The 13,923-nt window shown below is 41.5% G+C and overlaps 1 protein-coding gene across 1 annotated transcript; it reads left to right on the top strand.

The window, feature by feature from the left end:
- Positions 1-296: 296 nt before the first annotated feature.
- Positions 297-13,546, top strand: miga1 (mitoguardin 1). The gene is made up of 16 exons (XM_018678070.2): positions 297-416; positions 1,913-2,069; positions 4,713-4,884; positions 5,679-5,800; positions 5,959-6,091; positions 6,180-6,316; positions 7,515-7,638; positions 7,825-7,925; positions 9,066-9,175; positions 9,311-9,383; positions 9,536-9,622; positions 9,702-9,800; positions 9,885-10,019; positions 10,167-10,220; positions 10,323-10,439; positions 10,578-13,546. The coding sequence occupies exons 2-16, from the start codon at positions 1,971-1,973 to the stop codon at positions 10,800-10,802; spliced, it is 1,788 nt and encodes a 595-aa protein (XP_018533586.1). The 5' UTR covers positions 297-416; positions 1,913-1,970; the 3' UTR covers positions 10,803-13,546.
- The last annotated feature ends 377 nt before the right edge of the window (positions 13,547-13,923 follow it).

The following is a 13,923-nucleotide window of genomic DNA, read 5'->3' on the forward strand; positions in this document are numbered from 1 at the left end:
TACCTCGACATAAATATAACAAAATAACAGTGGTGGAAAGTTACTAAGTGAATATACACAACTTCTGCTCTGTTAAATACAATTTCAGGTACTTGTACCTTTACATGAGTCATGCAGATGGTCTGACTCTACTACCATACTCTTGGAATTTATACAGCTGTACCTTAGGATATTAATTATATACTCTCTATAATAAAAAAAAAAAAGTAAAACATTCAATAAATGACGTGTAATACCTGAGGAAGCCGCGCGGGGGAGCAGAGACTCCATACAGCTGACAAGGAACGTGCTTTTATTTTGAAAGTCAAGCTAGATGGACGCGTGTTTTTGCCTGAGTCCTTCACTCTACCGCCGCTGAGGTCAGCCGGAGAACCGGGGTGAAACACCGGGAACCACCGTGGAAGAAACTTCCAAATGTACCGGTGATATTACTCATACTTTACGTTCGTCATATTCAGCTAGAAGGCAGCCATCCAAGCAGATGGGCGTAGTTGTTAGATTGTTTAATTCAGGGCTAATAACGGCTAGCAGCGTTAGCCGTTATTAGCCTTGTTAGGTAAGTTAGCCATTAGCTGCTCTGATAGGCCAGTTAAGAACTCTGTGATTTTTCATCCCATGTACTAATGTAATACATACTGTTTCAGAGCCAGGCTGCTGTTTGTATTCATTTCTGTGTTTTTATCCCTGAAAACATCTGGTGAAATTACTGCATCTGTTGAAGGAAACCCTGGTTTATTGGATTGTCTGTTTGGTGTTGTATATCTGAATGAAAGTATGAATAACTTTAGTTATGTCAGGCAGAATCAGAACCAGCTTTGTTGACCAAGTGTGTTTGATCATAGACTCCGGTTTCCAGTGGCTCTCAGTGGCTTATATACAGGGCACAGCAGCAGTAACAATGTTCAGGGAGGACATAAGGCAAATACAAGGACAACAAAGCTGAAGAGACAAATATATTTATACATATGTTATTTACACACTAGATGCATACATAAAGTAACAATAAACAACATGCAGTATCTGTATATCAGTCAACTAGTTTCTGAAGTTGTAAGCAACAAAATAAGTAGTGCAGATTTGGAAGAGTGCTGAAATAAATATGAAATGTGTGATGAAATAAATCCAGTAGGTGATTACTTTAGTCTTTGCTGTAGTGATAGAAATGATCAGTAATAAGACAGGTATAACTGTAAAGCACTTTCATTGTTTTTATTGTTTTTATGTCAGCATCATATTTACATTTGTAGTCCCTCTGTCTGTGCATCTACAAATTCCAGTGCAAATTATTCCTCAAGACATCATTCATGTTTACAAAATGCAGACTGGAAATAAATCGTAGAGACACAGAAACTGTAAGATTACTTCATGAACAATGTTAAATGTCTGAGACAAAGAAACAGCATTTTGTCAGGCGAAGACTCGGCTTCAAAAGAGATAATCATCCATGTGATGAGACGCACACAAGTCTCTTGTGCAAACTTAATTGGATGTTGCATGTAGTCATGTCAGGTGGATGTGCAGCAGCTTAGAAGATGTGGTTCTCCACTGTGTTTAGACAAAGCAGTTCACTGTTTATGGAGAGAAAAAGCCTCCAGTTTACTTACAGACAACCTCTTTGCTCAGGCATGTAAACAATGTTAAGTGAGGTTTGAAATGCTTCATATGTTTGGAGAGTCCTAGAGATCAGTGACAGGCTGTTACTTTTCATGCCAGAATTATTTAAATTAAGTGTTCTCTGTAATCAAGTATTTTAACACTATACATGGTAGATAAGCCTCACTATACTCGTGTTGGGTGAGCATTGGCTACCTGCACATGCTGTATGTCAGAGGCTTTATGTAATAACGTCATCCCCTCCTGAGCCTCCAAGGTTAAACCCTCGCACGTCTCTCACTCCTGTCATGCTCCTCAGCTCCAGCAGAACAGCGATGAGGATAAGAGAATTGCCAAGTCATGGATAGACCGCCACAATGACACATGAGACCCTCGCGAGCTCCCAGCTGTCTGTCAAGGCCGCTGCCCTGCGCATGGTTAACCTATCGCTGTCCGTCTACGGCTCGCTGGCACAGGTGAGGCTGTGTTTGAAAGTGGCAGGTGTTTCTCTCTGGTGTCTGTCTCTGGGTCATTAGAGGCCAGGTTGTTGAGGATGTGACTTTAAGGTTCTTTCCTCATTCTGTATTGAAAACATTTGCTGTGTTTGGTGTGTCTAATCGTAATACTGGCCTAAACAAGTAGTAGGACTGAAATACGTTGGTGCTTTCACTTTTAATAGCTTTTTTTGTTGCTATTAATAATATTTTTGCCAATATAGTTCAAGGTAGCACTGCATGCAATGCATGGGGACTTTGTATCCCACTATTTGTTCTAAGAATTTATCATACATTTCCTTAAATACTTTCTTTTTGCAACATAACAGAACAGTGTTAACAGTACAAACATCTTCCATGGCAGAGAATGGAAAAAACAGTACAAATAGACAATTACAGACTCTCATATTGAGAGTAACATAAATTTCAGTCATGTATTTTAATGACAGGACAAGCCCCTCATATTCCAGTGAACCCTTTTATACATAAATCTGTGGATGTAAGAGAGATGATTTTTTTTTACCTCAACATCACGGTGGATGTTTGTCTGTTTACCTTTTTGTTTCATATAAAAAATAAGTCGAACAGGAAATAAAGACCTCTGGCTCTGCTTGTCAGAACTTTCCAGTGCTACGAGTAAAGTCTTTGTGAAGCGCAACAAGTTGCCTGGAGGTCTGATCTGATTGCATATGGCACAGCTCCATTCACAGTGTTTCCCTTTAAGCCAATTAGAGGAGCCTGTGGCTGTATCTGTTTAGATGTAAAGTACTACAACCTGCTTGAGCACGTTTAGTTCTTCAGGGAAAGTCGTTTTGTGAGATGGAAAGATAGCGGTCAGCCGCACAGCTTGAGAGGAAAGAAAAATCGAATCTTATAAAAGCTCATTTACAGAGTGCGTTTTGGAAAAGAGACGAGTTTTGGATGTGACTTTTCAGCATACAAAAATCTGAGACCATTCATTTCAGATGGCTAGCACACAAATAAAGTGCAAATTCAGATTACAGTTTAAATATTTGCACAAAAAGCTTCTTGATTTACTGCAACAGGACTTGATGGGATGAAGTACTTTCAGGGGATTCCCACTTTCTGTTTGCTGGTCTTTGTGTCCTTCAGGGTGGTAGCCGGTGTTTTCCCTCAGTGACCCTCATGTTATTGTGTTTATGAGCGGTGCATGAAGAGAGGTTGTGTGTGCTCAGAGTCACGTAGCAGATCTGGTATCATTAAGAATCTGTTGGGAGACTCACAGAAACTCACTGCAGACCTGTAGCATCGTGTAATCATCTCAGTCCATTCAGTAGCTTTACAAAAAAAGTCAGTGTTGTGGCTGTTGTCATAGCTAACTGAGTATTTATGTAATCTTCATTGGGAATGTGCAGTAGTGGGGCCTGTGTGGATAATCTCCTCGTCATTCAGTGTTTCTATCTATAGAGCGACAGGGGCTTTGCACGCTATCTGAAATTGATTCTTTAAAGTCTCGAAGCGACAGGCCGGTCGCTGAACGGTGCTGCCTGTTACATCATCGGTATCCGCTGTGTTCTGAGTTGCGACGCGTCGACTGAACCCTCGATTTCAAGTAACTCAATGCGTTTTCCAGTTTTTATCAGCGCTGTTTCAGTAACCGATCCTAGGTGCAGAATTTCAAAGATAAATCAAATCTGCTGTGTCATCATTGGATTCTCTCTTTATTGTAACAGTTAAATTATCTTTTCTGTGTGGCTACTTTGCCTCAGGCTGCCTCTGTTTTTAACATTTAATTTCTATCTTCTTCAGCTAACGAGTTCCTGCATTTCCCAGAACTTCTTCACAATCTCTAACAAAGTTTTCTCTGTGGGTTTGATGGATTTCTCAAGCTCCTGCTTTTACTTTCTGATGGACCAACTCCACATCCCAGTTATCACTGTTTATGTTTTATATCACTGAAACATTTTGAGCCATCATTCTACATTTTCCTTTACATTGTAGAGGATCTTCCTGCTGTGTCTGGATCTAATGTCACATCCTCTCAGTCTTATCTGTTGGAATATGAAATGAACGCCACCAAACAAAACATGACCCAGAAATATACAATCTACACTCCCTGGCCACTTTACTGAGGTTGTAGTCAGTGGTGCTGTTGCACTGGGCTGCATTATATTGAAAATGTGTTTCTATTATTCTAATCATGTTTATAAAATTAGGTTGAGAAAACATGTAGAAAGCTCAAAATTCAACATTATTATCTTTGTAGAGGTGAAATTTATGGCTGAGCTGTTGTATTGGATTGCATTAGATTTCACAGGCGTCCCTAAAAAAGCAGCCACTGAGTGTATATTGCAGTAGTGTAGATGGTTTTAATTATGTTTAATTATTTAGGAATTGATTTTTGCTTTCACCGTAATGGGTTTGGATTAGCTCTAACAGCCATTTTGCTTCGGGTTGTTATGGTCGGATATCACTTAAAATATTCTTGTTCTTGTTTCAGAGACACTAAATCAATAATAATGAATTAATTTGAGAGATATAAACAAAATAAGTTTATATCTCTAAGTTCTTAAATGAATCAGTGTTAGACCCAAACCAAATCTGCTGCATTTTACATGAAATGTTCAACCTCTACTTCTCCCTCCCTCTCTACCTGTCCTCCAGGTGAGTGTCAGCACAGGCACCAAGAAGCTGGTGGCCGCCACCGCCTTTGGTGCCGTCTCGCTCCTCTTCCTCTCACGTCGCTTCCAGAGGAGGAAGGGCAGGAAGAAGGCTCAGTCGCCTCAGTGGGAGCAGGCTGGTTTCGAGTTCTTCCCCCCGGCCTCAGCACAGAACGGTAACAGCTTCCTGGACACTGCGATATTTTTCACTGACCAGGACTAAATCTCCATTTAGTATTTCAGCTCAGTTGGTGGTTTGTGATGTAATCAAACTGACATGCGAGGCTGCTCCTGTATTACCTTGAACTGTAAACAGCAGGGTCCAGATAAATGCTTTAACTCGTTTAATCTCACTTAGGAAGATTTACTACTGATTAGAGTCCTAAAGAGAAATTAACAGAAATGTAGGATTAGATGATTAGATGGGGTCAAATAGGCAGTTGGCCCAGGTTGGGTTGGCTTCATATATGAACAAAGTTTATACAAGTTTAAACAGTGACTGTGCAGATTTTTCTGTTTCTGTGAACATCAGTTCATCTAACTCACAGAAGCAGATTATAATTATGTGATGCAAAAATGCTTCCTAATGCTTGTCCTGTAACGTGAGCCAACAGTGAATTACCATAGCGACTTCTTGAGACTCTTGGCACATTAAATGTGTTTGCAGTGTTTAACTTTGTCCCTGCTGCACGCTACACACTCTCTGATTGTGCAGAAATCAAAGCAAACTGTGTAAAAATCTGAGTTGTAAAAAATAGGTTTTAAGAACCAGCCCTGAGCAGCAGGTGAGCCAGAGATGGAAGTGATTCAAATACAACACTGACTTGGGAAAAAGTCCAAGAAAAAGTTGCCTACAAAGCAAACATGGCTGATCCACTGTGTAATCCTGCTACATGCTCATGTGCCATGATCTCTGTATTCTGATCTCTTAAACATTATCGCTAAACTTTCTAAATCTTTATCTGTCCAGATAACACCAGTCAAAACATCACTGTCTCCCTCACCTCCAAGAATGGCTGCTCCTCCTCTGGCCTGGTCCTCACCACGAGAGACTACAGGAATCTGTCCGGGTCTCTGCTGAGCCTGGCCTCGGTAAGAAAAAGGCAGTTTTATTATAAACAGTTTGTGTGTAGATGTTTTTATCGTATGGCAGAGCACAGAAGCATAATTCAACGAACTGCGTAGACCTACATCTGCAAACTCTGCTGCTTCGGCTGCTTTAAAGTTAACTGTGCTCGCTGTCTTCGCAGGTGAAAAGCATGAACTCATCGAGCAGCAGCACCTGCGCAAATGAATCCACCTGCTGGGACCGAGTTGGGGACGCTGACATCTGCAGCGTGGTCAACCTACCTGTCACCACACCTGAGAACCTGTACCTCATGGGTAAAAACACTCGTGTACCACGTGACTTACAGACCATGTAATCACCTTGTTTTGGGAGATTCAGAGTCGACGTGTGTTGTGTTTGCAGGTATGGATCTGTTTGAGGAGGCTCTGCGGCGGTGGGAGGAAGCGTTGACGTTCAGGAGCAGGCAGGGCGAGGACGACGCGAGCTGCGTCTCTGTCAAAACGGGAGCTGGAGACGCCATCGCTGAGCAGAGCATGGAGGTGAACACACAAAGTGAAGCAGTTATCCAGATGAAGACATTGCATAGAATAAAATAACCAGCTTCTGCCTCAGCCTGAGACTCCAGAGCTGGTGTATTGATTTAAGTCCTGCCAAGGTTTCTGCATGTACACTCTGTTCTTTTATACCAGAGGAAGGCTGAGAGGAGCCGACCACCCACAAACACTGCACCACAGGTCACATATATGAAAACCCAGCGCTCTGACAGCCCACTGGTGTGGCAGGGTTTGGATTGTATAACGGCTAAAACTCATTGACTCTTCAACCTGGTTTGAAGGGTTTTGGATTAGTGCGGGTCAAATAGTTAAGCCAACAGACGTTCAGTCTGCTGCTCAGTCTTCAGTCAGGGATATTCCCTGCACAGTTTGACCTCTCTTTAGAAAGCGTATTGAAAATCAGGTTGAGAGAAACAACTGAGAAAGATCTTTGGAGTAAAAGGGTATCAAAAAACTTAACATTATACGTCTGCTCAAGCGTACACCAGCCTACATTAGTCAGGAGCTTTATCGTCCACAATGTGGAAAATTGATTTTGGCTTCAATACAACAATACAGGACAAATATGAGGACAAGGCATGATTTAAAATACATTAATAGAGTAATAATAAGTAAATAAAAGTAGTTACTGGTTTCTCCTTCACACACAGAGGACAGCAACCTTAATATAACTGACTGACTGTATTAGTGTTGTATTTGAGTGTCTTGCCCAGCTTATATGGGTTTACAAGACATTTAACAATAACCTTGATGGCTACATAAAAAATTCTGTTATCATACTGGATACAGAGTCCTCTGTCCTCTATAAATCTGACCAAAACAAAGATCTCCACATTAAAAAACCAACTCAACATATCAGCATCAGGCAGCCAAAACAAATCAGGGTTCTTCACTTGAACCTTGATAACAAACACCATTTATAAGTGTCTGGCATGCTGCCATAAAGCCAGGGTGTGTGTCGATCGAACAGAGCAGTCATCATGCTGCTGTAAAGCAGGAAGATAAAAATCCAGATAACGAGAATTGACATCCACAAGAATGAACAGGCCCATTATTATAACTCTCTCTCTCCCTCTACACAACTCAGTACACTCATTTTAAAGTTAATTAAGAGGCAGCATTATTACCTGTCGTCTGTCTAAACCTTATTTCTCTGGTTCATCTCGAATGTTTTTGTGTTCAGGACGTCATCAGCGCAGAGTTCATCCACCGGCTCAAGTCTCTGCTGCAGAGGGCTTACCGCCTCCAGGAGGAGTTCGAGGGAGTGTTGGGGATGTCAGAGCCCTCGTCCCACAGCAACAGCCAGGGTGAGTCACTGATACAATGTTATGTAACTTTATATGACCAGTGCAGAAAAATAGGCTCAGCTTTACAGCATAATCTAAGGTCATTCATCGTTATAATGCTTGTGTCAGTGTTCTTGTGAGCTGACTTACACATAATGTAGTCACATATAGAAACTACAGTTGTGTGAACATGATTATCATCCTCAGATAAAATGGCAGACATCTTGGCCAGAGAGGAGCTGGACGACGCCTGTCTGAGAGACAGCATCAGCATCGCCTCCACCGACTCGTTCGTCTCTGCTGCCGAGGTGAGAGAGGCACTGAACTTCACTCTGGAAATAAACCTAATCTGTCATCTCATTTACACCTCAGGAATACTTGACATACTTGAGTAACTTATTATGAGTTGTGTTTTCTGACGACTGAAAATTGAGCTTAAAACTTTCACAAAAACACCAGTAATCATTTATTGGGATGATGGTCTCTTCATTTTGCAAAATAATCTGGATTATCAGAATAAAATAGAAGTGTAGATGCTTCGTAATCCCACAGATGATTACCTGAGTTATATTTAAAGAGGAACAACAAGCAGACATCTTAATCTCAAACTGTCTGAAGGCGTCAAACGTACGACTGGTTCGCAGCAGGAGTTTGATTCAAATAGCTCTGATCTTCCCGTGGGTTCACCCCCCGGTGTTTACCAGTGCTCAGTTTATCTCTTTTACTCATTAAGTCATCATGGGGGCTCGACCTGAGTATCCGCTGCTACTGGTGCACTTGACCCACAAAATACAAAAATAAACCAGTGGTGAAAATTACTGACATGTTTACTGGAGCTAGATCTCTGCCAGGATTGTGTGTTAACATGTAAAGTACTCTGAATCTGACTTAAATAAATGGCTGTTAAACTGCTGAACATGTGAACAACCGAACAGCTACAGTTAAATAAATTATTCCTCAACGTTTCTAAAATCGTAAAATGAAAACACACGAACTCTCGGACTTGTTGTTTACCATTTCCTGACCAGTGAGTGTACAGTGAATCTCTCAGCAGTAAAACTGGGTCACTCATACTTAGTGAGTCACTAAAAATAGACCTTCCACATTCCTCCATCAACATACAGCTCACAGTTACCCTGCAGCTGTTTCCATTATAGCCTCACACACACACACACACACACACTGCAGACACATGGAGAAGTTTCTGCGTGGTCAGGGATGGTTTTCTAATACTGCTGAAAACAGCACAGTAAAATATAATAAGAAATAAGGGTAAAAGCAGAGAGGTCAGACATGAGTGTAGAAGTAGTGTAGCCTTTGAGACCAGATTAGGAAGTATCTTCATATTGCACTGTGAGCAAGGAGCAGGACTTTTACCCTGGTGAAATGATCATTATTTAGCCCATAAACATCTTTTTTTCTACCTCTGCCGTCTGTGTGTGTGTCAGCTGTCAGAGCACAGGGAGCTGAGGAGCGTCTTCGCTCTGGGTCACCACTTGTTCTACGAGGAGGCGCTACAGATGGCTGAGGACGGCAAGATCTCCTGCAGAGTGCTGCGGTAAATACGCTAAATACTGTATATTAAGATGTACACACGTCCGTCTGTCACAGAGGCTGGAAAGTGTTAAATTAGTTGTTTACAGTGCTGTGTCGTCTGCAGACACTTTAAACTTTTCTGCTTCTCGTTTGTCAGGACTGAGATGTTGGAGTGTCTCGGGGACGTCGATTTCTTGGCTAAGTTGCACTGTGTGCGGCAGGCATGTCAGGTACAGTCAACCCTTGTAAACAGAAATCCAGCATTATAACATGGTTCCCACTGAGGTTACAGGATATCTGGAATATTTTGCAGTTTAAAAGAATAGAATTTCTCTGTTACTCCATAATGATCAGTTTGAATATAATAATGTTTTGTCTGCAGCTCATTTTATGCGAGAGGACGACCAGGATGTTTCTGGCCGACACCGGAAAGAAAATTCTGTCCTCCATTATTGTTAAAGCACAGAAGGTGAGACCACGGTTGGTGAAGAAAATAATGTTTTAGTTGAGTTGTTCCTCTCCTGACTGTCTCTGCCTTTGGTTTCCAGAGCCCAAAGAGATTTGAGGAAGTGTTTGAAGAGATGATTTCCTTCCTAGAGCACACAGAGCACTGGGAAAACACAGAGGTGGAGCTGGCTACACGAGGAGTAAGTGTTATCCACCAGTGATGTTAAATGTCTGACTTACAACCTACAGACTAAATTATAACATCTTACACTCACTCTCTCCAGGTGAAGCATTTGAACTTCTATGATATCGTGCTGGACTTCATCCTGATGGATTCATTCGAGGACCTGGAGAATCCCCCGATCTCTATCCAGAACGTGATCAACAACCGCTGGCTCAACAGCTCCTTCAAGGAAACTGTGAGTAAAAGAGCAAAGTGGAAATGTTAAATACGATATGCCAAAGTAGAAATAGAGGTTTTGCTAAGACACTTTAAAGCATTTCAGCATCTTCCACTTTGTGAATTTTTGGATTTCCACTGAATCTGATCTGTGTGAATTTCACAGGCGGTGGCTTCAAGCTGTTGGTCAGTGCTGAAGCAGAAGAGACAGCACATGAAGGTACGAGTCCAACACCTGCAGTGTTTTCTAGTGTCTGCTGAAGTCTTTATCTCAGTTCCTCTGTCCTGAAATCCCCCCTCTGTGACCTCTGCTCTGTCTCAGGTGCCCGACGGTTTCATCGCTCATTTCTACACCGTGTGTGAACAGATCAGCCCCGTTCTGGCCTGGGGCTTCCTGGGCCCCAAGAGCTCCCTGCACGACTTCTGCTGCTTCTTCAAGGTCAGTCTCAGCACCAGAAAATAACACCAGGAACCCACAATATGAAAAGTTAGGAACTCCTCGTTCAGTCGTCCTCTCTCTGAAAAGATGAAGCTGCTGATCTCAGGTTAAAATTCAGTTTTCGTGCTTCTCCTCCAGGACCAGGTGCTGCACTTCCTGAAGGACATTTTTGACCTGGACAAAGTGCGTTACTCGTCGGTGGAGAGTCTGGCTGAGGACATGCTCCACCTGCTGCACCGCCGCTCTGAACTGCTGCTGGCCTACCTGGGAGCCGACTGCACGTCGCCGCGGCACCTCAGCGGCTGCAGCTCCCCCCAGGTGCAGCTGGTGCCCAGCACCCTGCTGGAGGCCGGGGTGCAATGAGAGACGGGAGGAAATCTCCCACACAGCCCCAGGTCCTCAAACACTACACACACACACAAATCTCAACATTTACTCTAATTCAAGTTCACACCAACTGTCGGACCAAAGAAAACTACCGGTAGGTGTGAATGCATCTATCTGTGGTGCAACACGTGCGGCGGGGTAACAATTTTAACACTATTTCACTGAGGTCTGAAACCCAGTCATCACATCTCCCATCATGCCGTGTGCTCTCCTCGCTCTGTATCCGAGTGTCCAGATAAAACCCAGCCGGCTGTCTGCCTTCACACGTCATCAGTATCTCCGGTGCGGCCTCTTCCTCCTCTCCCCAGCTCCCTTCTCACTGTGCCATGGCAGAGCACGTTAGTTTTAAAACATCACAGCAATAATATTTATAACTTAAACTGGCTGTGAGCCTGGCATCGAGTCTCTCGCAGTAGATATCACGCTGTGTAAATTAAAGCATATTTATTGCCATTAAGAGCAATTTGTGTGAAGACACGGAAGGTGTTTTACCATATTTATTTTATTACACAGCTGAATGATGCAGGGTTTATTTTTTAGAAGTTGTAGTTGTGCCTGTTTGCATTGATGGATGTTGTGATGAGCTTCAAACACAGTAGTTTTAATACTAGTGCTGTAATTAAATGTCATCAGATAGAGATTTATTCGATGTATTTCCACATCCTATTGAACATCAGCAATGCAAAACCATTAAATGTACTTTCTGTGTTTGTTATAAGCACATGTCGCCCAGGGAAAACACTGAACAAAGGGATTCAGTTTGAAAAATCTAAAATGTTTTGACTGTTGACTTAAAGAAATGGGTCAGGCTTTGTTCTGTTATTACATTTAGTTACAAAAGGGAAAGTTTTTTGTTTTTTCGGCACCAGGGCTTGTAAATCTTCATGCAATACCTTACAGATAACTCTGGTATTTTTGAACGTGGGCCTTATTTCCACATGTTTTTGGGTGTAACTGATTGACAGGGACAAAAGTCTTTTTAATCGGTGCAGTATTGAGAAAGAACAGCGTACCCCAAGAACAGCTGCTGCATGTAATCTAATGGCCGATTGTCCACACCTTCTAACGTGCTTGTTTTTGCCACAGACATGTTCAGATTGTTATTATTAGCGTCTGACAACATTATGGACAGTATTCCTCCAGAGACTGACGTCTTTATTAAAGAGTAAGATCCTATTTGTTCAAACAGAAACAGCTGTTTTATCACCCTGTGCAAAGCTACCAAACTCCATTGACAAAAACAGTAATTTAACGTCACAAGAACACAGGAGTTGCTAATCTTTCACTGCCTTGATAAATTAGTTTGTTTGTGTTATTATGTGGTACTTGTACTTAGGGAGAGGATGTGAATACTTCGTCCATGACTAAAAGTCACACAATAACACAAACGAACTGATCGATGGAAGCAGAAGTGTTCCAGCAACTGTTTTCTGTAATGTAAAATTACTGTTTTTGTAAATGGAGTCTGGTAGTCTCAAACAAGGTAAAATAAGGCCCATGTTTAAAAAATGGTGGAGTTGTCCTTTAAATGGATCCCTGTATATGCAGCCCTAATAGGACCATGATCCCATCAGCTACAGGAAGTAAAAGATTACACATCACATCGCTGTTTCATAATCCTCCAGCTGTTAAGCAACTTGTTGCCCTCAGTTTTTACAACGGGCAAAACACGCAAGAAGCCTTACTGTCGATGCACATATTCAAGCCTTGTCTTCATCACTGAATGTCAGTCTGAAAAATCTTTGTCTTTCATGACCTGTGAGGCTTGAAAAATACCAATATATTATTGATATTGTCTGCTCTGCTGATCAGTCACTGCCATGTACAGAACATGCACAACATGAAAGCTTTGAGCAACTGCAGGATTAAACGTGTTGACAAAACAAGAGTTTGTTTCAAAATGCTGCACATTGGAAAGTGTTGATCATTTCAGGGGTGATCGACCTTCCACTAATCGACACTGTCTGCTGTGCAGGATTTTCCTCTTAAAAGATGGAGTAGGTTCACATTTTTCCAAGTCTGTCTCAAGTTATTGACCATTATTGATCACTGTGATCATTCCTCCTGCTCTTAAACAGATCTGCTCCTGAAGAGTCACATGCACAGTCCTGCTTCTGTGTAAAAATGAAGCATTAGCTGTTTAAGTTTGAAAAAAACTTTTACAAAGTTTGTCTTGTTGAGACACAATTCACATATTTCAGCTTCTCATGAGAATATCTCCTTGGTCTCAAATAATGCAAACTGTATATCTTGAGGTTTTGTACTGTTGGCTTAAACAAAATGACACATTTTACTCTTTTGGTGGGTATGTTTTGTTATTTGCCTTAGTTTATACAGCTAATGATGGAGAAAATAATCTATAGCTGAGATAATTAGTTGCAGACTTTGTTTCCTTGCAAAGCTGTAATTAGTTTGGGCAGGTTGTGATAATCTTTCAGTGGTATTTCAGTGGTTTCCACTTATGAAAATTAGTCAGTTTAAGATTTGTTCATTTTAGACTGTTACATAATTAAAATATAATTTTAACTGTAACTTTGGAATCAGGAAGAGATCTTTATGAACAGGAGGAACGAGCGGCGGTGTATGTGTGAGTTCGGCTTTGTAACAGACTTGTGAAAGGTAAATCTTACTTTGTCAACACACAGGGAAGAAAGTTAAACATTTGTGAGTTGACTTTGTTTTTGTGTCTAAATTAAGCAAATAAACTCATAAGAATGTGATGGGTGGTTGTTTTTTCTTTTTTCCTAATAAAATCCAAGTACATTCGTCATTTATTTGTTACAACTTTATTAATGAACATGTCAACATCTCAAAAAGTCAGAACAGTTAATTCAGAGAAAAACAGAAACCAATAGATTTGATAATATACACAGCACATGAAACCTTTTTTTTTTTTTTTACCTCTAAGGCATGCTCCTTGTTTAGTCTTCTACACCCCCACTCGAACTCGTGTTGAAACACTGAGCATCTCACGTGTACAGAGTGAACAGCCTCAAACAGTATGTGACCTTTTTTTAAAACTACAGAGAGAAGACATTGATACACCCTCCTCCCCCAACTCCACCCCCACCCCGCCAAAATTACTGCCAATAAAAAC

The sequence above is a fragment of the Lates calcarifer genome, linkage group LG4 (genome assembly GCF_001640805.2).
Source record: "Lates calcarifer isolate ASB-BC8 linkage group LG4, TLL_Latcal_v3, whole genome shotgun sequence".
Classification (NCBI taxonomy): Eukaryota; Metazoa; Chordata; class Actinopteri; family Centropomidae; genus Lates; species Lates calcarifer.

Excerpts from the sequence above, each read along its gene's own strand:
- miga1 (XM_018678070.2), top strand. The coding sequence starts at position 1,971 with ATGACACATGAGACCCTCGCGAGCTCCCAGCTGTCTGTCAAGGCCGCT. Across the intron at positions 6,092-6,179 it reads TGAGAACCTGTACCTCATGG|GTATGGATCTGTTTGAGGAG; the intron begins GTAAAAACACTC and ends TTGTGTTTGCAG. Across the intron at positions 10,221-10,322 it reads AGAAGAGACAGCACATGAAG|GTGCCCGACGGTTTCATCGC; the intron begins GTACGAGTCCAA and ends GCTCTGTCTCAG.